This window comes from Dama dama, chromosome 3 (genome assembly GCF_033118175.1).
Source record: "Dama dama isolate Ldn47 chromosome 3, ASM3311817v1, whole genome shotgun sequence".
NCBI lineage: Eukaryota > Metazoa > Chordata > Mammalia > Artiodactyla > Cervidae > Dama > Dama dama.
This window is the reverse complement of record NC_083683.1, coordinates 51576771-51604385: the sequence shown is the minus strand read 5'-3', so window position 1 is coordinate 51604385 and position 27615 is coordinate 51576771. Positions and strand designations below refer to the sequence as shown.

Sequence of the window (27615 nt, the reverse complement as noted above, 5' to 3'; positions counted from 1 at the left end):
AAAACAAAAACAAAAGACATGTAGTTGAACTGGATGTAGACAGTGAGCAAGGAATCTTGGCGGCCTAGGTGCCTACAGCTATAGCAAATAGGTGTTGGCTGAGGCAAAAATGAGTTAGACCAGGAGAAAAATATTTTCTTATTCTGAATTCCAAATTTCTTCCTGGGTATAATAATCTCTTTTATAGTTAAATAATAGGATAGATCTCATATTATCTGGTTAACCATATGTTATTTTACAGCCATTTTTGTAGTCACTTAAACATTAATACTATTAGTCTTTTTAGTATCTTTATAAGGTGGGTATAATTTCTCCATTTTACTAAGAGAGAAAAAGTCTCAAGGAGATAGAAAAATCTTCAAGTTTTCCAGCTATTAAATGATCAGTCCTTTCACACACCCCTCACTTCCTAATTCCTACTTAATGTATTTTTTCTCATTTCTTTTTACCCCTCATCTTTCATCCATTCTTATAACTTTGTACAAGCAAATGGCCATAGCACATTGCCTATAACTTTTTTAGTAATTAATTTTGTCTTTTATTCATTTTCATTAACTGGTTAAATGGATGTATTTCCATCTCCTCTGGTAGATTATAAAGTTCTCAAGGGTATATTTTATATTTTTATAATCCAAAGCAAAAGCACATATCTTCCAAATTGCAGTTAATAAATATTAAAAAGAAAACACAAGTGAGGCACTGCTGTAAATGCTTTGTATATTATACATACATATACATATATATATGTGTGTGTGTATATACATGTGTGTGTGTATATATATATATATGTGTGTGTGTGTATATATGGGCAAATATACATTAACCCATCACACTGAGTATAAGTATTATTATTTTCATTCCCACTTTATAGAAGAGGAAACAGAGGCACTGAGAGCTAAGTAACTTGCTGAAGGTTAAGCTGAAGAATCAGAATTCAGACTTAGGGATCTGGCTCAAGAGTGATGCTTGTGTACAGTAGTACACTAACTACTGAACTTAAAGTAAAGAATCCAACTTAAGGAAACAAGTCAGAGAAAAAGTTAAATAATGAAAAGTTGAATGAATGGAGGCTTAAAATTACTCTTGATCCATGCAGCTATTTTGACTGATAGGTCAAAATACTACTGGGACATACTTTTAGATTCCCTGAGTGGCCCTATCACTTAAAAACCTACAAATTTATGATGTTACATAAACTTCTTTAGCTTCAATTCATTCATATGTAAAACAGAGATAATAACAGTGTTAACCTAAAAGATAGCTAATAAGATTAGATGAGAAAATGCATATACTGAGGGGTTTACCATTGTACCCAGCATATAGTGAACAAAAATGTTAGCTCTTGTTATTATAAGCAGAATGTCTTATGTGTAAGTGCTCAATAATTAGCTATTTAATGAACGCCTGGCTTTATGAGTTCTACTAGAGAAGACAAAGAAGTGCGATAGCTTGCATCCATTCTAAATCCACTAGAAGGAATGTGAGGCTACTAGAAACCAGAGATTGAGGAAAATGCCAAGGAGTAGGGAGTTGGTCTCCTATCCCATGCTATCTGGGGCTAGCTCTGATACAAAACCTAACAGACATGAACTTGAGCACAGTGATACTCAGAGCCAAAGTTTACCAATACACATTTGGCTAATATTAGCTATTTATATTCTAGGGGTAGTTTTGCTTTCCTTAAAATGATGAAAGAAGAGAAGAGAGTGGCCAAATGTGCTTTCTTTCCTTATTTGACTAGCGTTCCTCCACTTATAACACATGAGAACGTGAACAAGTTACTCAACCTGTCTTCTCGCCTATGAACAGGGATATCTCCAGCATGGGATTATGTCGGTTAAATATATAGCATGTGGGAAGCATTCACAAGATAATAGCTATACATTTCCCAGAAATGCTATCTAGCTCTGAGACCTATTATTGAATTCTGTTGATAAAACTACTTTTGAAAACACCAAAATGCACCGATCATGTGAATGCTTTACCTGTCACTTCCTTCCTCTCATTATTATAAAGATAGGATATCAACTTTAATTAATTGATTCAAGAAACATTTATTAAATTCATCAAGTTTCACTCTGTGAGCATGGAGATGAAAAACACATAAAGCCTGTCTTCAAATAACATATATAATTTAATGGGGAAGAGAGATGTGTAAACAACTAATTGCGAAAGTAAACAGATTGAATTAAGAGCTGTAGAAATGCAGATGAAGAAATCTATTAACATGTCATACTCTAAGAAGGTGAATACTAAATCCACTTGAACTTCATGCCATTAGCTGCTAAACTAACTCACTTTCTAGTGAGAAGACTCAAAGAAACTTCATACAAGTGAGACCATGTTCACTGACTCAGAGAAGGTGAGCAGCATTTCAGTAAGAAAAAGGAAGAAAGCTATTTTGGCCCATAAAAACCGTATCAGCAAAGACATTCTTGGAGAATGGGATGATAAAACCTACCATAATGGGATAAGTGGGGTCTAAAAATCTAATCAAGTAAGACAAAGGTAGCAATGTTACAAGGTTCATGGAAACACTATTTTTAGTTGGTTGCCGAGTTACTGTGTGATGCACTGCATGGCTGGAAGGGGAGCGGACAGGTGCTGCTACTTCTGGTTTTTAGAATTTAGTGGGTCAGTTTTCTTGGCTTAGACTAGAAGGAGCAGGGAATTGTGTGACATGGGTCACTATGATTGGATGCAACCCTACTGTGACGGAGAGGTGCACATGAGCAGACAGGGACCGCTGTATGCCTAGACTCAGAGACTGACACGTGTTGGGAGCCTGAAAGCCTTCTCCTGCTGGAAGGCTTTGGAGCATGCTCTCTGTCGAATCCTGGCAAGGTTAAATATGCTTTGAATTGAAATATTAAAGTCTCAGATGATCATGTCAGTGACTTCCTACTTCCTTTCCTCTTCCCAACCCTCTAAAACCTAAGACCTTTGGTTCATCCAGGTGGAGAATGGGGCTGGAGCCAGTTACATCAGAATTTGTATTATAGGGTGGGTGGTACCTTATCAAGTTTTGCACTACAGTGCGGTACCTTATCAAGTTCTATAGTCGTTTTGCAAAACGGGAGAAGCCTGTGGTTTGTAGAAGGATAGATGTGGACGTATACATGGTTATAGGTGGACATATATGCTTTGCTAAGCTGTGTCAGTGTTACTTTCACTGAAATTTCTAGAAGAGGAAATGACTACACTGGATAGGAAGACAAAGCTGTTGACCAGAGTTGAGCCATAGTGAAGAGGCAAGATACTACAGACAGTGAGATAGCCAGAAGAATATTGAAAATGTCCAGGTGAAAAACAATGAAGGTTTGAACTGAGATCGTAACAGTGGAAATAATAACAATAACCATACCATGTTATAATTTTGTAATGCTTCGAAAGGTTTTCAACCTTCTTTTATATATAGTCTTACCATAGAACTCACCTCAGCTGGAAAGATTAAGAAGTAAGGACAACATAGATTCCTCTCCCTGTCTGTCTGTCTCTCCTGTTTTCTCCATTCCTGACCCCACTTTTCACCCATCCAGCATCTCAATCATTTGTCTGTTTTGAAGACATCATCCTCCGTGTGAGTCAGAGCATCTCTCTCACCATGGAAGCCAAAAGAAGGCTTCCTTCCACCCCAGCCAACCTCCTGCCACTTGGCAAATACATGGCCATGTGACATACACTAACGCAACCACCTGCTTCTGCCCAGGAATTCTGAATGTAGAGTGGGTGATTGGAAGCAATGAGATGGTTAGCTTTACCTTGCAGTGCTGTCTTTCTCATTCTGGATCCTGTAGTGGCCCCTAGCAATGGGTAACAACATCTTATAATGGCCCCTTCCTGAGAAAACCATTAGAGCTTTGAAGCCTCCAGGAATGCCTTGGTGTCTGCACATTTTACAGACTGCTTCTCAGGCTGTACAAACTTTTCCAGGAAGTCCCTTTAAGGTTAAGAAAGCCAGAGTTTTTTTTTTTTTGTTCTATTACTTGCACCTAAGAGCGTTGACTACATACAAACAAATCATATTCCCCCCGCCCCCCGCCCCGTTTGCTGACAGGAAACTGAGATGCACAAAGGCTGAGAGTTGCCTGTGGCCACGAGGACATTCGGTAGACAGCCACACAGGGCTCTCTGCCCCTTCGCTCTTAGTTGTTTATCATCGGGCTCAGGTTCTGCATAGAAATGTGGAAGGCTTTACTGCTAAAGGAGGGATAATACAGGACTTGTTATGTGTATAAAGAGAAGCCAAACAAAATCAAAAGCGTCACTAATATCAGCTAAGTTAATGCCAAAAGGCCCTGGTCCAGCCCCTCTAGCAGAGGACTTGCAACTGGTAATTGCCTCTTTCACTGATTAACTCAGAGTGAAATCCTGCAAACTGAATCTAGGTTTTATATTCCCTTAGATAGTTACATTCTATGCAATATCTTATCATCTCCTTACAAGCCATTAATTGCTGCCCCCTTTTGAAAAATATTACATCTATCAAAGAATAAACTGGCCATTAGAAAAGAACATCTATTATTCACATCAGTTTCACTTCCACGGACCTTTTCCAGTTTATCACCAAATTTTATGTTTTTTTGTTCTAAATAATTTGTTCTATATAAACTTGTAATGAACTCAATTTTTAGGAGTTTTAAAAATTGGCCAACTATTTGATGCTACACTAGAATGGCATACGTATTCTGCATGTGACATGACTATTTAAGGTTGTTTAATTTCACAAGGAAAACCAATAAAGATGAATTCAAAATTTATTGAAGTGTCTGATGGTTTTCCTGAGGTTTATGTCAATGTGATTTATGGATTTGGTAGGAACATGACTCATAAAAAAACCAAACCTTTGACATTATTTCTATATTAAAATCTCTATGGCTTAAAATGACCATACTTATGATCACTCTAATACTATAAATCATAGGCTGCAAACTAAAAATACTCTAATTAATGGTAAAGTAAATGGATGAGATAGCTGGCTATAGGAATTCTGATATCAGACATCAGTTTTTTTACTGGAACTGCTGAGTCTCAGTGAGTGGGAAATGAGGACTTTCAATGAATGGGGACACCCTCTCCTCCTAAGAGGGTTGCTGCTACAAGGCAGCTGCATTTGATAATTGAGGTGCAGTGACACAGACCCAAAATTAATGGAGAACCATCTGAAAATCTGGCTGGGATTCCTGATTTTCATAATGAAATCGTCTGACTGTTTAAATGTTGAATCATTAAAATGTCCCCAAAGCCAAATATATCAAACCTGAGAGCCAGTTCTGGTCACTGATTTGTGACTCAGATGTAGTCTTGCTGGCATGGAGCCTTCCTGAATATAAAGGTCATTCTCAACCACCCTGCATTCCATTCCAAAGATCTATGGCAGCAGCAATCCCCCAACAACTAAGTCTACACATGTACATTAAAAATAGTACTTTCAAAATTATTATCTGCCAACTTTCTTCATATTATGAAGTTAATAATCTTTTAAAAAGTAGGCAGATAAGAAATGTTCTACATCATCATTGGATTTACTGTGTTTGGGTAAATGTATAGTCTCAGCTCAGTTCAGTTGCTCAGTCATGTGTGACTCTTTGCGACCCCAATAGACTGCAGCATGCCAGGCCTCCCTGTCCATCACCAACTCCCAAAGTTTGCTCAAACTCATGTTCATAGCATCGGTGATGCCATCCAACCATCTCATCCTCTGTTGTCCCCTTCTCCTCCTGCCTTCAATCTTTCCTAGCATCAGGGTCTTTTCTAAGGAGTCAGTTCTTTGCATCAGGTGACCAAAGTATTGGAGCTTTAGCTTCAGCATCAGTCCTTCCAATGAATATTTAGGACTGATTTTCTTTAGGATGGACTGGTTTGATCTTTCTGCATAATTTTGTGTGTTTGTACATGTGCTTGTGTTCTTTAGAATTAGACTAGAAAAATGTCTTTTAAAATAAGGGGCACCCTGAACTTTTACACCAGAAACCGAATATGAAAAAAGCAACTCAATCATTAAAGTGAGGAATTCAGGCATAAATATGAACTGCATCCCCTCTGTGTAACAGACTATCTTCCTAACTCTCTCCATAAACACCAGACTTGCTTCAGAACTGAATTACTGCTCCTCAACAATTAGAAAAGAGATGGGAACTGAGAATCATTTTTAAATATAGTTTTGCACAATTCAACAGTTTGAGCTAATAATAATATGTTAGTTTTCTATTATCACCATAACAAACTCTCAACTCAATGGCTTGAAATGACATAATTCATTATATTATAGTTCTATAGGTCATGAGTCCGACCAGACTAAAATTAACATGTCCAGAGGGCTACATTCTTTTTTGGAAGCATTGTTGATTTTTATCTCCAGGTGTTCCCCAGCTCCCGACCCCCTTCATGTTCATAGCCAGTAATGTTGCAAGTCTCTGATCATCCTTCCATAGACCCATCTCCTACTGACAATAGCCAGGCAAGGCTCTTGTCTTTTAAGGACTCATGTTATTAGATTGAAACTACCCAGATGATCCAGGATAATCTCCTCATTTCAAGGCCTTTAACCTTAATGAGATATGCAAAATCCTTATTGCCATGTAAATGAACATATTTAAAGGTTCTCAGGATGAGGATGTGGACATCTAAGTCGCTTCAGTAGTGTCCCACTCTGTGAGTCGACATAGACGGCATAGACGGCAGCCCACCAAGCTCCCCCATCCCTGGGATTCTTTGGAGGGACATTATTCTGTTTACCACAACTAGGAACAAAGATAACTATCACTTCTAAATGCTTACTATGTTTCAGTTGTTATACTGATGATTTTGCATGCTTCACCCCATTTGGTTCTAATAACAACATGTAAGGTATATAACATCATCCCATTTTAAAGATGAAGAAAATGAAGCCTAGAGGTTAGGTACATTGCTCAAGATCACAGCTGGCAGACAGCACAACAAAGACTCAGATCCAAGAAATCTGGATGAGCTAGTATCCATACTAAAATGCCTTAAAATATTTGTGGAGATGAGGAGGCTAGAGAGAAGATTAAGATTTGATTTGGACCAACTAAAGAGAGAAGCTCTGTGGAACACTTAGCCATTTCCTGTCTTTTTCCTTGTTGTTGTTGTTGCATTTCCTAACATTTAAGGGATATGTATGCTCAAATCTGTTGTATAAAAATGCCTCAGGTAGTGACTTAATGGTTATGATTTTGTTCTAGGAAAATTCTAAATTCAGCTCTCATCAGACCACACTGAAATATGCTTTCATGAAGTTCCAAGAATACTGACAAAGCATTCTGTCTTCTTTGAAATGAAATATCCTATCACCTTGATTCTAGCTCTGCACTGACTGTTAGAAACATCATCAATTTAATAATCATTTTCACAGCAGAAAAGAAATAAACATAAAACAAAAACAAAGTAAAATACTGACGCTTCAATGTGCACATCTCAATTAGAAGGTACAGAGGTTGAGTGAAATGTTTTAGAAACTATAAAATGTGTCTTAGAGTTTCCAGAGTTTGCTGGCTTTATCGCTAACAATTCCATTCATACTAAACTTGCCATTATAAACAACCTATACTTTTGTACTTACTCTTCCTTCTTCCTGAAATGCCTTCTCTCACTTTCCTGAAATGTCTGTTCATCCTTAAAAACCTCAATTTAAAATGTCACTTGGTGATGCCTTCCCCAAACCAGGCTTAAACCGGACTTCTCACTGCCCTTTCTGAGCTGGCCACAGCTCTCTGCACTTCCCTTTGTTACAGAATATACCACAAAGTACAGTAATGATTCATTTATACCATCTCCTTCTATTAAATTGGACCCTACTATGCACCCAGATCAAAACTCTGCCGCCAAGAAAAGTGAAAGCAATGTGTGGCATCTTGAGTTTTTCACAATCATTCACACACAGTTCTAACACAGCACATTTTACACTTCATTCATGACTCTTATTTTTCAACCTGGAGCTCTCTATCAGTACTTAGCTGAAGTGGGTTAGTTAACTATTGATAACACTTAATGTCTCCAGTAGGCGGCCTTTAAGAGTGCTTCCACTGATCTCCATCTCGTGATAGACATGGCTTTGTATAATTTCCCTCTTTAGAATGAGCTGGGTCTCAGTGATTTGCCTCTAACCAATACACTTTAGCAAAAGTCATATGATGTCATTTCTTTGGTTGGGTCACAAAAGATGTTGATTCTGTCCTGCCAGCAGGTTCTTTCTCTGACGGGTTTTGATGAAACAAGCTGCCATGCTGGAAAGGGCCATATGGCAACAACTGAGGGAAACTAATGGTCAACAGCCAGGAAGGAACTGAGTCCACCAACTACAAAGGTAAGGTTAGAGAAAAACCCTTCCCCAGCCCTGGTGGACACCTTGATTGTAGCCATGTGAAAGACCTGATAAAAAGAATCCAGCTATTCTACGCCCAGATACCTAACCCACAGACTATGAGACAATAAATGTGTGCTATTTTAAACTGTTAAATTTGGGGGTTGTTTGTTATGCAGCAGTAGATAAGTAATAACAATGTTAGTCCCTCTGATAGAACTTGGTTTAAGCAAAAGAAAGCCTCTATGTGATATCAGAAGTTATCTAAAGAAAGTAACAATCACTGAAATAGGTGGCAACAGATAGACTGGTGAGGTCCTGCAGTTACCCGGCAGAGGCACGCAGGAGAGAAGAGGCTCTGGATTTGGGAGAAGCTCACTCTCCAAGTCCAAACCCGTGACCTGAACATGATACTGCAGAGGTACTGTGGAGTGGGAAGAAGAGGGGAACACGGGACTGTGTTACCAGGAGGACACACAGCCACTGCAAGACTAGATCAGCACCAGAGCCAGAAGATGAACTCTGTTCCATGGAGATGCAGTGAAGAGGCAGGAGGAAGGCCACACTTCCATTCTGGCTAAAGTGCCAAAGCCAACAATCAAGGAAGGATGTGAAAGGCATCTTTTAAACCTCAATTTCAATAATCCTGTCCCCCACAGGTTGTCTGTTGCTAAGACACCACTATTATTACACTCCCAGCGTGTATAATCTTTTTATTCCCCTCTGTGAGTTTTCAGCTCTGTGCTTTTCACATAAAAATCTCATATTAAAACTCAAATAGTAATCTATTTGGGACAAAGGTGAATTAGGGTTTACCAACCAAGTCAAAGCCAGTGAGACTGCTTAATGAGGCAGCTCCCATCACTTCAAGTGTTGTGTGGACGCACACCACTGGGTGTGCTCTCTGATCAAACCACAGCCGGGCTGGAGGTCATACACGGATACCACGGCTGGGCTGAGATGCTGCATAAAGGCTCTGACAAGCCTGGAAACCACTATATCGGCCTGGTGTGCAACCCCCACTCACTGACAGATTCAGATAGCACAGACTCCTTTTCCAAGCTTTTCATCTTGAAAAAGGCAATTCAGCTCCCTGAGCCTTTGAGCCTGTTCCATTTTGAGCTGACTGCTAATTGTATGCGTGCACATATGTGTTTCAGAAGAGAGATAAGCACATTGCCTTGGCCTCCACACTCACTCTGCAGACGTGTCTCACTTCTGTTCTCTGTAAGTTTTCCAAATGTGGTCTGAAGTTTTCTAAACATTAACCCTTCCTGGTAACCACAGTACATACTCTTCTAGAGAGGTTTTCTTGATTATGTTTGCTTAAAAAACTGCTTTTCATTATTAATTCTTTGAGTCCTAAAGCTTGGTATTTTAATTTGATTTTGTAATCATGTTTATATTTTCAAATTACTCAATAATTCAACTATACAGCATAATAATATATAAGGAACTGTAGGAGATGAATGAGGCAGCTATTAGCATTAGAGGCTGTATTTTTAAATTTTAAAACCCCAAATCTGATTTTTCATGTTTAATGAAATATGCCACAATTGTATCATATTTTGTAATGTTGATTCCAGAAAAGGAAAATTTGGAATGACTGTTCATAAAAATGCAAAAGTCTTTCCCAATAGTCATGGCAACTAGTGGCCAGATGATAGGATTGTCTCATCATTGATTGTGTATCTTTAGAAAAGAAATCCACATGGAAGCAGCCAGGCTCATAAAATCTGCCCTGCCTGAGAACTGACCAGACTCACTAATTCTCTACAGGCCACATTTCTACTCTGGGCAGATTAGTATCCACAGTAAGGCCTGGAGGCAGCTATCTAGCCTCTGGGTATCCCTACCCAGCATTCATTCTCAAGAACAATCTGAGGAACCTCCCTGATCCTAGGAAGTACAACAAATCCTCCTATGGAAGGAGTTTTTCTAACTTCCAGAGAGAGTGCTATTCAGTTACACCAAGGTTTCTCTTTTCTTTTTTAAGCTGCCATTCACAGGTACATAATAAGTCAGTTGAATAAATAAAAACCCACTGAATCTGTTGCCCCAGCAAATCTCTGTATAATAATAATAACAAAAATAATTCCATTGAAAAATAACCAGAGAGAAGTGCCCAGTTGAAAAAGTCCTAGGGAAATAAGACATTTCCTCAAGAGGATAACTTCTCTAATCACAATAGCAACAACAACAACGATAGTGCTAACTTTATTAAAGATTTCTTCTGTGCTAGGCATTTTGCTAAAGAGCCAAGGCCTTTTATAATTAAAATTACTTTATTTAGGATTTTTGTGAGCGCTGATATGTATGCATATTTTCACTTCCTGTTCTTTACCATCATCGGCTCTGATCTGTGCTTTTCCTGGCCTCCTATCCTCTATCCTCTCTGCCATTGTCCAAAATACTTGTACTTCCTTCACAATCTATATACCAGTAATTATCATGCTACACGCACAATGAATTATCTATTTTCTTCTGTACTTGTGATTTTGATAAATCCACTGAGAGCCATATTAAAGCAGATGATAAAAAAATTATTGTAGATCCATAAAATAAATTATCAACTTCAATTTAAATTCTTTTTGGAAGACTGCAGGATAAAAAAGAAGAATATTATGCGGTGTTTCATCTCTTTAAGCACTTTAAGGAAATTACCTTTTCTAGCATTAATTAATAGGGGATTCAAACAAACACACACAAAAGAGACAAATATTTGTGGAAGGGGCATGAATGGGTTACAACAGACTTAAAATCTTTGCTTTGGTTGTTCAGTAGTGAGTCCTCTGCAACCTTCTGTGTACGTCAAATAGCATCCAAAACTCTTGAAAATGTTAGAAAATCAACAGTAATAAAACCTGAAAAATAGGATGGTAATGACTTTTTAAGAAGTCAGTATGGACCATGTTAGAGAAAAAGAAGTAACCGCAACAATGAGATCATAAAATGTAAGCACTAGTATTCAATGCTATAAAAAGTTAAGTACTTTAAGAAGTAAAACTCCTCAGGGGACACCAGAGGAGGCTCTTCGTTTAACAACAAAAATCAAGTATCCAGTAGAATTTCTTGTGCTTAGACACTTTATGAACTTTCTGTGATATGTGACAAGGACCAAAGCCAGAATTAGTAGCTCTGGAACAATGGAAGCAGTTACGGTCAGTGAAAAGCATAGTGGAGAGGCAGCAGGATAGTGTAATTTGAGGGGCCCTAAAAATCCCCTCTGCCACTTCTGTGACATCTGCGATTTTACCACATTCCCCTAGGTTAAGCTAAGAACAGTTTTTTGCTTTTTTAAATTTATATTATTGAAGTATAGTTGATTTACAATACTGTATTAATTTCTGCTCTACAGCAAAAAGTGATTCAGTTACACACACACACACACACACATACACATCACATACACACGTATATATATATTCCTTTCCAGATTCGTTTCCTTTATGGTTTTTCACACGATATTGAATATAGTTCCCTGTGCTATATAGTAGGACCTTGTTGCTTATCCATCCTATACATAACAGTTTCCATCTGCTAACCCCAAACTCCCAATCCATCCCTTTTCCAACTCCCTTTCCCACTGGCAACCACAAGTTTGATTTCTATGTCTGTAAGTCTTAAGAACAGGTTTTTGATAAGAAAAAGGAGAGAAAAAACTTGGGAGAGAGCTGGACTTTCCAAGAAGGGGCCCCTTTTGTGGCCAATAAAAGGACACTGGATACCATAAGAACTGAGCAAAGGGCTCTCTATGTAAGGTCTAAAAAAACCAAAAAAAACAGGAGAGGAAAAGGGAAATTAAAAAGAAAGTGTACATGCTACATTCTTGACGAGGTGACCCTAATTTCTCAACCTTGGCACCACGGACATTTTGGGTCATATAAGTCTTTGTTATGGGGAGCTGTCTTATACTGGATGCCCTGTGCAGGATAAAGATTAATGACTCAGTTGGAAAGTAACGAGAGAAAAAGCTCCCAGTGGAAAGGTTCCAGAAAAATCAGAATTTCCTCAAAGAGGTTAGTTAGTGTAATAACATTATAGGATGTTTAGCATGTCTCTGGCTTCTGTCAGATGTCAGCAGTATCCCCCTTTTGCACAGCTGTGGTAACCAGCAACCTGTCCACACACTGTCAAATAACCTCTGAGAGGCAGGAAGGCAAAATCACCCTTGTTGGATACCACTGCCCTAAAGGATCAAGTTTCTCCCTAAGTTGGGCAGGATCTTTTCCATTCCTCGGTGGGAGCATGGTCTACCTTACCCATTCCCGTTCCCACTCTAAAAAACTACACAAGAGAGGGAAGCTTACAAGCTCATCAACATAAAAAAGAATGAGAATTCCATTTTTTCATTATAATACTCAAAGCAGAGAGATATAAATCATGAAAATCTGAAATGAACCTTTTCTTTCAGGATATTTTTATCCTTTGATAATTCCAAAATCTGTGACCCCCATCTGTATTACCAGAACTATCTTACTCTTTGTCCACTACACAAGACTAGTGTTAAGAAGAACTGTCTACACTGCTATATTCAGAATGGATAACCAACGAGGATCTATTGTATAGCACATGGAACTCTACTCCATGTTATGTGCCAGTCTGGACAGGAGAGAGGTTTGGAGGAGAATGGATACATGTGTATGTAAGGCTGAATCCCTTCGCTATTCACTTGAAACTACCACAATGTTGTTAATTGGATATATCCCAATACAAAATTAAAAGTTTAAAGAAAAAAGGGGGGCTGATAAGATTCAGAAGGATGTCTCCAATTTAATCAATGCTTATGTGAGTGAACCAAGAAAGGCATTCAGTTCAGTTCAGTTCAGTCACTCAGTCGTGTCCAACTCTTTGCAACCCCATGGACTGCAGCACGCCAGGCTGCCCTGTCCATCACCAACTCTTAGTCAAGATAAATAATCAAGACACTTTGTTATGCATCAAAATTAAGTTATTTTTATAATCAGAGAGATAAAAGAATGGACTGCTAACATCTTGACTTGGACAAACCAAACTCTTTTCCTTCCCTTCCCTCTGTGTTTTCTTTCCTTCTTTCTTTCTTCTCTCCCTTCTTTTTTTCCTCCCTCCGTTTCTTCCTCCCTTCTTTACTTTCTCTTTTCTTGTAGGTAGACCCATGTTTTTCTCCAGAATAGAAAAGAATATGAGGACAGAGATTATGAAGTATTAACCACGAAAGAAACCCTCACTGGAAGGAAAATTATATTTATGAGTTTACAAGCATTTTAAAGTGCAGCATTAACACTTTATCAAGAATATAAAATGTGCAAATGGTGCAACTGAGTCATCAATGAAACTGCAAAACAGAGTCAGAGGCCCAGAAAGTGACAATTTCTATTTCTCTTGACTTCTGATCATTACTATAAGATCTGTAGGGAAAAAATTCCTTTTAGAGTTGAACTTAATGAGGTGAAACATGTTTAGCTACTGAACATTATAAATTCAATCATGCAGTTCTAGATAAAATATGAATCATTTCTCCTTACTTGTTTTTGTGTGGTTACAAATTGAACAAATGGTGAACAACATAATAACTAAGAATAAGAAGTCTTATCTCTGACTCCCTTTTGCCTTCCACTAACTGTTTGACCAAAGGAAGGCAATTAATCTCTCTGAGCCTCAATTTCCTCATTTATGGAAGTTAGGAGATTGGACTAGATTATCCTCAATAATTTTTCCATCTCTAAAATCTCATCATGAGGAAATTCTAGCTCAAATTATCTGAAAGTGACAGGAAAACAAAACAAAACGAAACAATGTGCAATTCTACCAACTATGGAAGGTGAATACCCTGTATTGTACATAATTTCTATGCCAGAACTACAGGGTTATAAAAGCAAAAAAGGCTACTTTAATTGATCAAAGCCCTTGACTCTAAAGTAACGCATATTGCCTTGGATTCTCCTTTAAATTGGAATGTCTACGATCTGTTTTTGGATAGGGTAAGCACGTTTGGGTGTCTGCTGGGTTCAGGGTCGACAATGTCACCTGTCACACTATGGCAGGTACTCTTCACTAGAAAACAGAGGCCAGGATACAGAAGCAAATCAGATTCAGAACTTCAAGAGCTCAGTCACAAACATCAGAGAATAGCTCTGCAGTGGTGTCTTGACATTTATTCTGGAAGGTCTACTCCTGCAAGTATGTGAATGTCTGTTTCTAAAATTCAGAGAAAATAAACCCGCATCTTCGCAGAGAAACAAAGTCCTACTCTGGTCTTAGGAGAGCTCTTGAAAAAGTACGGCTGTGCTGCTTTCAGCCATGAGGCAAACCCACATCAGAGAGGAGTCATTTCTTCAAGTCTTCTGTACAGATGCTAATATGAAAGGGTGGAGTAAAAGATTCACAAAGGGAGAATTTTAAAAAGGATTCCTTTACAGGAACCCTAAATATGTGCTGACCCCGCATGGTAAAACATAAAATGTTTTGCCAAAGATCATCTGACTCTGGAGGACAAAATAAAATTCACCCATATTCCCAAGAAAATCTAGCTTTTATGTATGGATGTAAATTCTCAAATTTGCAGACCTACTCATGTGGTGGTAGTTTAGTCACTAAGTCGTGTCCGACTCTTGTGACCCCATGGACTGCAGCCTGCAAGGTTCCTCTGTCCATGGGATTCTTACTCATAGTAGATAGAAATTTCAGAGGCAAGAAAGTCTCTTTTAAATGGAAGCATAGAAATAGCTTGTTGGAAATGCTGGTGCATCAATAAAGAAACACGTTCTAGCATCTGCCAGATCGTGAAATCCCTGGCTCTGGTTCCTTAGGCAAAAAATCATGGCCTTGATAGCTTTTCCTAAGATAATTTCAACCTTCCGTGGTATCCCAACAAAGGGACACTTCATTTTTATCATTAGATACTTTGAAATCTTAGGGGAAATTCTCCCTAAGTAGTCAAAAAAAGAAAAAAAGTGATTTTTGGGATTTTATTTGGAAAGAAAATATACTGGGAGAGGTAGAGCCAAAGAAGGAGATGCTCTGTAAGGGTTGACAGCTGAACTAGCCCTAGGATTTACAGCCAACAGAGAGGCTCAGGATGGAAATGAGCCTCTTGAAAATACCCTCCCCGAAGAAACACTCCTCATTCAACACTATGTCAAATTTTGTGCTGTGTATTCTTCCTTACTTATCTCTAGCACTTTTTAAGATTGTGAGAAAAACAAAAAGAATCACTAGAAAGTACAAAAACATACAAAGCTTTTTAAGTCTCTAATGACAAAAAATTAGCAGGCTTCTTGAAAATTGCTAACACTGATTTTCAATGAGCACATCTTGAAATATCACTCTCTGAATAGTTTTATCTTAGACAGTTTTGTTATTTATTACATTGGAACTCAGACTTACTGATATTACCAATATTATAGCAAACTGTTTCTTTTATTCTTCATATATTTAATAAGACTTGTTCTTTTATATTCCCTTTTTTACATTGAAAAATATCTCTGTAGTACTGCATCTGGATACTTTGACACTCAGTGTGATTGTATTTTTTATAAAGAGAAAGTGCAGAATTGTTTCCATAATATGGAAATGCTTAGGATGAACTAACAAAAAAGCAAGAATCTGTAGATCCATTGGCAATTCTATATTAAATGTATTTTTCTACCTTCAATAAGAATAAGAATAATTATTCAATAAGAATAATTATTCAATAAGAATAATCTTTGGTTATTCTCCATAGATTAAGAAGGCACTTCCCATTACAATTTATTTTCATTGTTCTATTTTATAGACACTATGAATTTAGAGGAAGGACCTTCCCTTTGCACTAACTAATAAACAGGATACCAAGTACAGACGGTCCTCACTTTCAATGGTCCAATAAATGATTTTTTTGACCTCATGGTGGTGTAAATATGATATACATTCAGTAGTAAATAAACTTCTGAATTTGATCTTTTCCCAGGCTAGCTATATGCAGCATGATACTTTTGTGATTCTGAGCAGCAGTAGAGAGCAGATGTAAACAACCGATACATTTACAACCATGCTGTTTTTCACTTTTATCATAGTATTAAATAAATTACATGAGATAGTCAACATTTTATTATAAAACAGGCTTTGTGTTAGTTTAATTTTCACACCTTTAGGATAATGTAAGTGTCCTGAACACATTTAAGATAGGCTAGGCTAAGCTGTGATGTTTGAAGGCTTAGATGCATTAAATACATTAACAACTTAAGAAATTTTCCATTTATGCTGGGTTCATGCAGACATAACAACACTGTTAAGTCAAGAAAGATCTGGAGTATGCAGTATTATCACAATAATGAAGACTTGGGAGAATACACATTAACAAAGGCAACGTTTTTATTATAGATTTTGTATTTCTACCAGGAAGTATTATAGAGTCCCTCCCTGGAAACTTAGTGTTGTTTATACGCCCACCTGATAAAAATTACAAGTTGGCGGTAGAGTGAAAATGACAAGATACTTTTTATTACTAAAAGCATATCTTCTTGATTTGATAGTTAATTCTGAATCTGTTCTAAGGAAAGAACTATCTCCTTGCTCTGGATAAGATATTTGTATTATAAATGTAAAGATAAACTGAAGAATAAAATCAGTATTATATAACTGTATACTTAAATAGTATTTATACTCAACACTAACTTGAATTCTATGGCAAATCTTAGAAACAGCCCTTAAATAGTATTTTCTCTACATGACAGTCAACTTTTGAATAGAGAGATGATGACATAAATAATGTGAGAGGGAGGTGGGAGGGGGGATTGGGATGGGGAACACATGTAAATCCATGGCTGATTCATGTCAATGTATGGCAAAAACCATTACAATACTGTAAAGTAATTTGCCTCCAACTAATAAAAATAAATGGAAAAAAAAATAAATAAAAGTAAATTTAAGGCATAGGGGTAATTTATTTCACAAATAGCCGCTGTTTACCTGTGCATGAATAATCGTCAATTCTGATGTATCCAGTTTTGCAGATGCACATGAAGGAACCCGGGGTGTTCACACACATCGTGTTCTCACGACAGTAATGGCGCCCTTCGGCACACTCATCAATGTCTGTGAAGAAAAAGCAGGGCAAAGAGGTCAACCATGGCCAATATCACAGAGTTTTTCTACAATTTTCTTTGGTGGTGAGAGGGCAAAAGTTACTAATTGAGAAGAATTTTTAAAATGTATTCAAAGTATCTCTTTTAATAGAAATCTTTGATGCTGAAATGACAGAAACTATAATATTTTTTCCTAACAGCTCTTGTTGGAGTTTAAAAGATGTCTTTTTATTTCAACTTGCATCATTCTAAAATATATTTCAAAATATCCAGGCCATTCATCTACCTTGGATAGAATGAGAAAATGAATCAGAACATAGAGACTGGACTGCCTTAGGCTCTTAGAAGCTTCTATCACTGAGCGTACCATACATTATTTTTTGATTCACTGGCTATTCTGTACACTTGGGGAGGCTCTGAAAGAGGTAAATAAAATATTCAATAAACACCAGAACTTGAAAATTTTCACTTAAAGATATGAAACCAACAACATGTAGTTTATTAGAGATATAGCTATCCCAGTAAGTGTTGAACAGAGATGAAATTACAGCGTAGAGCCTGATATAAATAAGAAGCTGTAAAACAGCAAAATAAGACAACATACTGAAGAACTTTCATAGTAATTCATATTCTAAGTATTGTTTTCTTGGAATTGCTTAATGTGTCTGAAGAAACTATTAATGCTCTAAGGATTTAGTGCAAACTAATAATCCAATTTTGTTCTCTTATAATGAGGTTAAGGCTAAGGCTAGAGGTCACTATTCATTTATTCCCTCTTCCAGTAAATACTTATGTTCCCCTTCCTTGTTCCAAGCATTGTTCTGGGGTTTATTGATGAAAACAGAAGGGCATGGGTAAGGTATGACGTGTCTTCAAGGATCTCCCGTCTAGAAGGAAAGTAGATCAAAGAATCACAGTGAGCGTGGCACGCTGACAATAAAGAACGGCGCAGGATGGTGGGCAAGGCCTGGGACGGACCCTGAATCTCACACTGCTACTGCTACGATGTTGGGGGAAGCCCCACATGCTTGTGTGAGAGAGGACTTATGAGTTCTTGGGAAAAATAATGCTTCACTGATCTGAGAAACTTTACAACTTAAAGAGCTTTATTAAAGCAGAGTATTTATGCTCTTCTCATGTGGCTCAGCTGGTAAAGAATCTGCCTGCAATGTGGGAGACCTGGGTTCGATTCCTGGGTTGGGAAGATCCCCTGGAGAAGGGAACAGCTACCTACTCCAGTATTCTGGCCTGGAGAATTCCATGGACAGTATATAGTCCATGGCGTCACAGAGAGTCGGACACAACTGAGCAACTTTCACTCACTTTCACATAGACCATGAAGTTTCAAGCATTTATTAGCAATCACTAATCTGTCTGTCAAAAATAATAACTATATGCATACATGCTGTTTAGTTCACAATAGGCTGGACTTCACATGCAATTCCTCAAAGAACTCAAATAACCTGTTGAGGTAGATAGAATGAGCTTAACTATCACCTCCATTTTTCAGATGAGAGATCTGAGGCACAGAAAGGTTAAAAGACTTTCCTTAAGTCACAGAAATAATTAATTGGCAGATCAAAGTATATGAACCTAGGTCTTTTGAACTGCTCCGACCACAAGCTTTCTTAAGTCTGTATTATAATGAAAGAAATGTCTTAGTCTAGTCCACAGGTGGGTTTACCAGGTATACTTTGCTGGTCATAACCTCCTGCCAGGGACTCTGGTCCCTTGGATCCTGCCATATGTCACTGCATATTTCATGTATACTTCTGATTATTCTTTCTCTGACTCCAAGGAGCTCTTCTTCCTCTACCCGCCAGGTGAATGCTGGTGTCTCCTGGGATCTGTCCCTGACCTGTTTTCTCTCTCTCCACTCTGTGCAATTATATACATTGTTATGGCATCATGACCACGTGAAGTGACATTTCCTTAAAACATTTTATTTTATCTTGGAGTACAGCTGATTAACAATGCTGTATAGTTTCAGGTGGACAGCAGAGGGGCTCAGCCATACATGTACACATATCCATTCTCCACCAAACCCGCTTTGATCCAGGCTGCCACATAACAGCGAGCAGAGTTTCCTGTGCTATACAGTAGGACCTCGTCATACACCAAGTTTTGAGTGAAGAAACTTGCAAGTGCAAAGCCATAAGAAGCACTAGTACTAATTGGGAAGAACATGAATTTTAACAATAAAACTGCCCCCATTTTATAGTTTCTCTCTGCATGGAACATAAAGCATTTTACAGGTATTTTGTCATTATGTAGCACTCTTTATTAAGGGCCTTAATGCACTGACCAGGCAACATGCTTCTCCTATAGAAGTCTACTTTCTCAAATCCTTGTGGTGAAGCCACAAAGTAATACTGACCTTATCTGTACTATTAAAAGAAATGGATCAATTATAGGAGAGAACTAGATGATCCAATACTACAAAAGTCATGCCATTCATATAAACTCAACTATGCTTTCCTGAGAGTGTCAAAAGAAGCAGCTGACACAGACTCTCAGGCAGCTATATTTTAGAACTAGAGGACCACTGGCAATCATCTGGGCTAACTACTTATTTTACAGATGAAAAAACTGAAGTTTAAAGAGACTCAATTTTCCATTCAACTTCTAAATGAAAGTCAACACAGTAAATTACAAGCAGCGTACAAAGCCCTTCCCAGTTTGGCCATTATTTTTCTTTACATTCTATGACCTCACTCTTTCTTCATTCTCAGTGTTCTGGCCACACCGAGCTTTCGGTCATTTCTCGAAGGGGCCATGCTCTTTCATATTTAGGTGCTTTTGCACATGTCATTCTCCAGTCTCCTTCTCCCCCTATCACCACCTCAGTGGGTCGGGTCTACCAATCGATTCACCCTTCAAGAATCTGTTTATTTCTCTGTGAAAACTTCCCTAATGAAGTAAAATGTTCCCTATGTAACTTTGCAAATGTTTCCATTAAAGATATATCCACTTTACCTTTATTAATTTTTGTAGGCTTCTTTTTTCTAATAAGTCAAATATATTCCTGAAGGGCAGGGATCATCTATTTGTGTTTCTTAACTCTGGCTACACATTATACTTAACTGAGATGCTTTTAAAAACCACTGGTTTTTGTGCTGACTTCCTAACTCTCACTCCAAATTCTTATTTAATTATCTGTAATGGAACACACATATAATATTATTTTTAATCTTCTCTTTGAAGAATTTAATGTAGGGTTCAGCAACATTTTTCAGTAAAGAACCAGATAGTAAATATTTTAGGCTTTGGAGGTCCATATGATCTCTATTGCAACTACTTAACTCTTGTTGTTGCAGCATGAAAACAATCATAGACAATATGTAAATGAATGAGCCTGACAATGTTCTAATAAAGCTTTATTTATAAAATAGGAAGGTGAATCAGATTCGGCCCACAGGCCATAGTTTGATAACCCCTTGTTTAATGCATCAGAGTTAAGGATCACTCAGAAGAACCATGATGGCAAAGTAGCAGGGCATGAGGTGAACCTCCCCCAAGAAACGCATTAAAAATACATCTACGTACAGGAGTTTTCACAGAGAGTCAACTAGAAACTGGAGAAGAGCTCTTACACAACCAAAGCTGCAGGAAAGCTCTCCACATAGTAAGGTTGGACAGAAAAGAAAAAGAAAAAGGCATTAGGACGGTACTGGCATCTCCGAGAAGATCTGGAAAGGACAGAAAGTCCACATGTAGCCCCTTGTCCGGGAGGACCCCTTTGCCGCTAAGAGGTCAGCTGACACTAGAAGGACCTGGACTTTGCTCACGAGGAGTGTGTGCATGCTGGCTTGCTAGTAATCATGGAGGAGAGAGACAGAACAGACGGCTGCCCCCTCACCACAGTCCCAAACGCCTGAAATGTGTGCCAGGCAGGGCTGCTAGCACTCCATGACTAGGTGTTAAACCCCAGTCAGAAGGGCACTTGGAGGGAACGCAGCCTAGCTGCACGGAGACAGCCCAGGGGCCCTGGGGAGCGGCTCAGGTGGACCCTGAAAGCCCCCTGGCAGCATAGCATGCATGTGGCAGGGGTGGGGCTGGCACTGGTGCCACCATCAGTGCTCACACAGGTGGCGCTGGGTCCAGCTGTGGCACACGGTGGGCTCACACATGAAGGGGCAGGTCTGCCCTTGAAGCCCATCATCGGAGCTCACAGGGTGAGGAGGGGTCTGGCTGCAGTGGACTTGGTCAGGTGGTACCAGATAAACGCGTGCCTTGCGTGGACAGCGCCTTGGGAGGAGTATATAGCACTCATCTCCAGATAGAGTCTTCTGGTTCCACCCATATCATCACACAGTTTGCAGCCAGATCTGGGGCACACAGGGCCTGGGAGAGGTCTGCCACAGAGCCAGTCAAGACTCCAGGAAGCAGCATAACCACCTTGATTCCTGCAGCCAGAGCATCCTATCCCCCAGCACCAACCCACTCCACACCACAGCCTAGAACTAGGTCTGGGCCAAAAAGTGGAGAAAGGGATGCAACCTTGGGCTACTTCTGGGCAAAACCATGGATGCTTACATGGGCAGCACATAGGTTCACTGAGTCTCATACTTCACGGGTCACATCCTTTGGGACAGAGCAAACATTTAAGGCAACAGAGCAAACATTTAAGGCAACAGAGCCTTATTGAACCTGGTTCTCAGGGTTTCTACTCCAAAACCTGGGGAGCAGATCCTGCCCCTGACAGGGCTCTGACAGCCATAGGGTAAAGAGGCTTGTCCAACGTCAGTGCAGTCTCTGGACACTGCAACATCAGTTACAACCCCTACCAAAGGGATAACGGCCAACATAACCTGAGAAAGGATGTGCTTGATATCCATATCAAAAACGGCCCTTCCAACAAAAATACTGGAATAATGCAGCTTACACAGGGATGATGCCACAGGAAAACAACCCTTTTGGATCACAGTGGATAATGCTTTATCCTAAATTCATAGAGACACAGAAAGTTAAGCAAAATGAAACAGCAGAGGAATTCCTCCCAATTAAAAGAACAACAGAAATCTCCAAAAGAACAAATAATGAAGCAGACTTCACTGGTCTACTTAGTCTAGACCCTAAGTTCAAAAAGGAGGCAACAAAAATGCTAAAGGAATTAAGGTGATCAATAGAAATGCAGATAACTATAACAAGAAACTAGAAACTATAAACAGGAATAAATCAAAATTAGACAACTGCTAAGCTAAAGATCAATCTAGAAGTAATGAATAGCAGATTGAAAGGCACAGAAGGAAGATTAAGTGATCTGGAAGACAGAATAATTCAAACACCAAATCAGAACAGCAGACATAATACAAATGGAAAAAAAAGAAAGAAAGAAAAGACCAACATAGGAGATCTATGGGATAATATAAAGCATGACAACCTACATAAAGTAGGGATTCCAGAAGAAGAGAGAGAAAATGGGCTTGAAAATGTATTTAAAGAAATTATAGCTGAAAACTTCCCCAATCTAAAGAAGAAAACAGATATCAAGGAATAGGAAGCACAGAGGGTCCCAAACAGGCTCATACCAAGACATATTATAATTAAAACAGAATGAACTAAAGATAAAGAGAGATTCTAAAGGGAGCACGAGAAAAAGGATCAGTTACAAGGGAACCCTTCAAAGGATATCAGCTGATTTCTCTGCAAAAAATTTGCAGGCCAGAAGGGAGTGTCCCGATACATTCAAAGTCATGAAAGGAAAAAACCTGCAACCTAATACATTCTACCCAGCAAGATTATCACTGCAAATAAAAGGTGAGATAAAGGATTTCTCAGACAAGAAAAACTGAAAGAACACAGCAATGCAATACCTACTCAAAATAAATATTGAAAGCTCTTCTTTAAAAAGAAAAGAGGCAAGAATCTACAGGAAAGGAAAACTCACAACAGGAAATATAAATATATAAAAAATACACGAGCTCTATAGAATAATATAAAGCATGACTACCTATGCATAGTAGGCGTTCCAGAAGGAGGAAACAGAAAGACGAAGTGAAATATATTTGAAGACATTATGGCTGAAAACTTCCCAAATCTAAAGAAAACAGATAAATATCATCTTCAGTAAAATACTGAAGATCACTTAAGTCAGTGTATAAGTTAAAGAAAAAAAAATTGTAAAAGCAGTATAAATACAATTAACAGTGAAAGGATAAACATGAAGATGTAAAACAGGACATCAAAATCACAAAATATGGGGGAGAGGAGTAAAAAACGTAGTTCTTTTAGAATGTGTTTGAACTTACATGACTATGTCTAAAGCAAGTAGATAGAGTCATGGATCAACACACTTGAAAACCAGGGTAACCAAAATCAAAAACATATAATAGATTCACAAAAATCAAACAGAAAAGAACTCAGGCAAAATACAAAAGAAAGCCGTCAAACAACAAAAAGAAAAAGAAAGGAACAAGAAGAACTACAAAATGACCTGGAAAATAGGGTTTAAAATGGAAATAAGTACTTTACTTTAAATATCAATGGACTAATGTGCCTAAAAAAAGATACAGAATGGCAGATTAGATTTAAAAAAATAAGAATCTACAACATGTTCCCTACAAGAGACTCAATTCAGGGCAAGAGACACATAGATTGAAAGTGAGGGGATGGAAAAAGATATTTCATACAAATGGAAATCACAAAAAAGAGGGGGTAGCAATACTCATCTCAGAGGACATAGACTTTTTTAAAAAGTCCATAAAGAAGGACATTATATAATGATAAAAGAATCAGTACAAGAAGAGGATATTACATTCATTAACATAAAGGCACCCAATATGGGAGCACCTAAATACATAAACGACTGAAGCGACTTAGCAGCAGCAGCAGCAGCAAATACATAAACAGATGTAAAGGGAGAAATTAAGAGGAATACAATAATAGTAGGAGAACTTAATACCTCACTCATATCAACGGACAGATCTTCCAGACAGAAAATCTTTAGGTAAGAGAGCTCCTAAATGACACAATACACAAATTGGACTTAATTCATGTTTACAGGACACTACAAAAAAAATCAGAATATGCATTCATCACAAGCACGCAGGGAACACTATCTACCCCTGCTACTTCTACATGTTTCCACTGGTCTATAAGAAAAGTAGGGCTTCCCAGGTGGTGCTAGTGGTAAAGAACATGCCTACCAATGCAGGAAACATCAGATGTGGGCTCTCCTGAGTCGGCAAGATCCCCTGGAGGAATGCATGGCAACCCACGCCAGTACTCTGCCTGGAGAATTCCATGGACAGGAATCTGGGGGGCTACAGACAGGGTCTCAAGAGTCGGACACAACTGAAGCGACTTAGCACACATGCATGCATAAGTATCATGTTCAATTACAGCCTAAAAAAGTCAAACTGCAAGCACCGTGGGGTAACATGATGAAAATTCATTTGCTTCCAGAGTCTTAAGATCATAATAGGAGTCATATGGGATTATTAATGTGCTCAGCTGTACCAAAGGACTTTAACTCTGCTTCTCTGAGAGAGCAAAGTTGCTGTTCAGTCATGAAGTTGTGTCTGACTCTTTGTGGCCCCATAGACTACAGCACACTAGGCTTTTCTGTTTTTCACTGAGAGGTCCATTTACTGCATGAGGCAAAAAAGACAAATTCTAACTGGAGAAATAACACTTAAATTATAATGTTATGAGGTGATGCATATCAGAAACATAAATAATGTGCATTTAATAAGGAGCAAATGACTATTTTGAAAACAGTGTTTATATGTTCTGACAATCAATTAATTTAGACCACATTTAGGAATTTATATTTAGTGATATAAATAAATTTATAACTATTCCCTACCCCCTCAGGGATCAATGCAAAGAAATAGAGGAAAACAATGGAATGGGAAAGACTAGAGATTTCTTCAAGAAAATTAGAAACACCAAGGGAACATTTCATGCAAAGATGGGCTCAATAAAGGACAGAGATGGTACGGACCTGAGAGAAGCAGAAGATATTAAGAAGAGGTGGCAAGAATACATAAAAGAATTGTACAAAAAAAGATCTTCACGACCCAGATAAGAACAATGGTGTGATCACTCACCTAGAGCCAGACATCCTGGAATGTGAAGTCAAGTGGGCCTTAGGAGTCATCACTATGAAGAAAGCTAGTGGAGGTGATGGAATTCCAGTTGAGCTAACTCAAATCCTAAAAGATGATGCTGTGAAAGTGCTGCACTCAATATGTCAGCAAATTTGGAAAACTCAGCAGTGGCCACAGGACTCGAAAAGGTCAGTTTTCATTCCAATCCCAAAGAAAGGAACTGCCATAGAATGCTCAAACTACTGCACAATTGCACTCATGTCACACACTAGTAAAGTAATGCTCAAAATTCTCCAAGCCAGGCTTCAGCAAGATGCGAGCCATGAACTTTCAGATTTTCAAGCTGGTTTTAGAAAAGGCAGAGGAACCAGAGATCAAATTGCCAGCATCCACTGGATCATCGAAAAAGCAAGAGAGTTCCAGAAAAACATCGATTTCTGCTTTATTGACTATGCCAAAGCCTTTGACTGTGTGGATCACAATAAACTGGAAAATTCTGAAAGAGATGGGAATACCAGACCACCTGACCTGCTTCTTGAGAAACCTATATGCAGGTCAGGAAGCAACAGTTAGAACTGGACATGGAACAACAGACTGGTTCCAAATAGGAAAAGGAGTACGTCAAGGCTGTCACCCTGCTTATTTAACTTATATGCAGAGTACATCATGAGAAATGCTGGGCTGGAGGAAGCACAAGCTGGAATCAAGATTGCCGGGAGAAATATCAATAACCTCAGATATGCAGATGACACCACCCTTATGGCAGAAAGTGAAGAAGAAATAAAGAGCCTCTTTTTGAATGTGAAAGAGGAGAGTGCTTTTGCTGGCTTTTTGTTGGCTTAAAGCTCAACATTCAGAAAATCAAGATTATGGAACCTGGTCCCATCACTTCATGGCAAATAGATGGGAAAACAGTGGAAACAGAGTCTGACTTTATTTTTTTGGTTTCCAAAATCACTGCAGATGGTGATTGCAGTCATGAAATTAAAAGACGCTTGCTCCTTGGAAAGAAAGTTATGATCAACCTAGACAGCATATTGAAGAGCAGAGATCTTACTTTGCCAACAAAGGTCCATCTAGTCAAGGCTATGGTTTTTCCAGTAGTCATGTATGGATGTGAGAGTTGGACTATAAAAAAAGTTGAGCGCCAAAGAATTGATGCTTTTGAACTGTGGTGTTGGAGAAGACTCTTGAGAGTCCCTTGGACAGCAAGGAGATCCAACCAGTCCATCCTAAAGGAGATCAGTCCTGGGTGTTCATTGGAAGGACTGACGTTGAAGCTGAAACTCCAATACTTTGGCCACATCATGTGAAGAGTTGACTCATTGGAAAAGACCCTGATGCTGGGAAAGATTGAGGGCAGGAGGAGAAGGGGATGACAGAGGATGAGATGGTTGGATGGCATCACCGACTCAAAGGACATGAGTTTGGGTAAACTCTGGGAATTGGTGATGGACAGGGAGGCCTGGCGGGCTGTAATTCATGGGGTTGCAAAGAGTTGGACACAACTGAGCAATTGGAGTGAACTGAAGTGATTCCCTACCCCAACTTGAGGAGTTGATAATGTAATTATCTTTAAGACGCCAGGATAGATAATATCTACGCGAATAACAACATGAGGTTCTATATGCTAAGTGCCCAAAGAAAACAAAAAAAGGAAGGTTGTTGCCTAAGGAGAGGCAACAAAAGAATCTGTGTGGTATGGCAGGACTTGAGGTGGCTTTTGAAGAAGTAGGTTTAAAGTGAGTGATATAGAGTTTCCTGTCAAACAGAGGTTTGAAACAGTACTGTAAAGACTCAAGTCTGGTGTAGGCAGCAGAGGCAGCAAAAATATGAAATATTGAGAAACAATATTCCATTTGAATGAAGTTTGTGTAGGAAAAAAAAGAAATACATTTATGGGATAGGAGACACAATACAAATGGACTTAAATGCCCAACAAATATAAGAAAGGCATCTTCTTTGCTGTGATATGAAGAAACTGAAGCATTTGGAAGGAGGAAGGTGGGGAAGTAGTGGAGAAAAATATACCTCACAAGAGTTGGTAGGTACAATCGTGGAATTATTAAGAAAGATATAATTAAGGTGAGGAGAATGTTCATGAATAAATAAAAGTTGGAGTCTCAGGTGGTTACTAAATCTAAAGTAACTCCTCCCCAGCCCCAGTTGCTCCCTATTACTTGTCAGGGTCTAA

At 38.6% G+C, this 27615-nt stretch overlaps 1 protein-coding gene across 2 annotated transcripts in view; it reads right to left on the bottom strand.

Annotated features, from left to right (window-relative positions):
* Positions 1-27615, bottom strand: part of NELL2 (neural EGFL like 2) — a 361767-nt gene that overhangs the window by 142175 nt on the left and 191977 nt on the right. For both annotated transcript variants that reach the window (XM_061129495.1, XM_061129499.1), the window contains exon 14: positions 17252-17377. In XM_061129495.1, coding sequence (XP_060985478.1) covers positions 17252-17377 — 126 coding nt within the window. The remainder of the gene's footprint in view (positions 1-17251; positions 17378-27615) is intronic.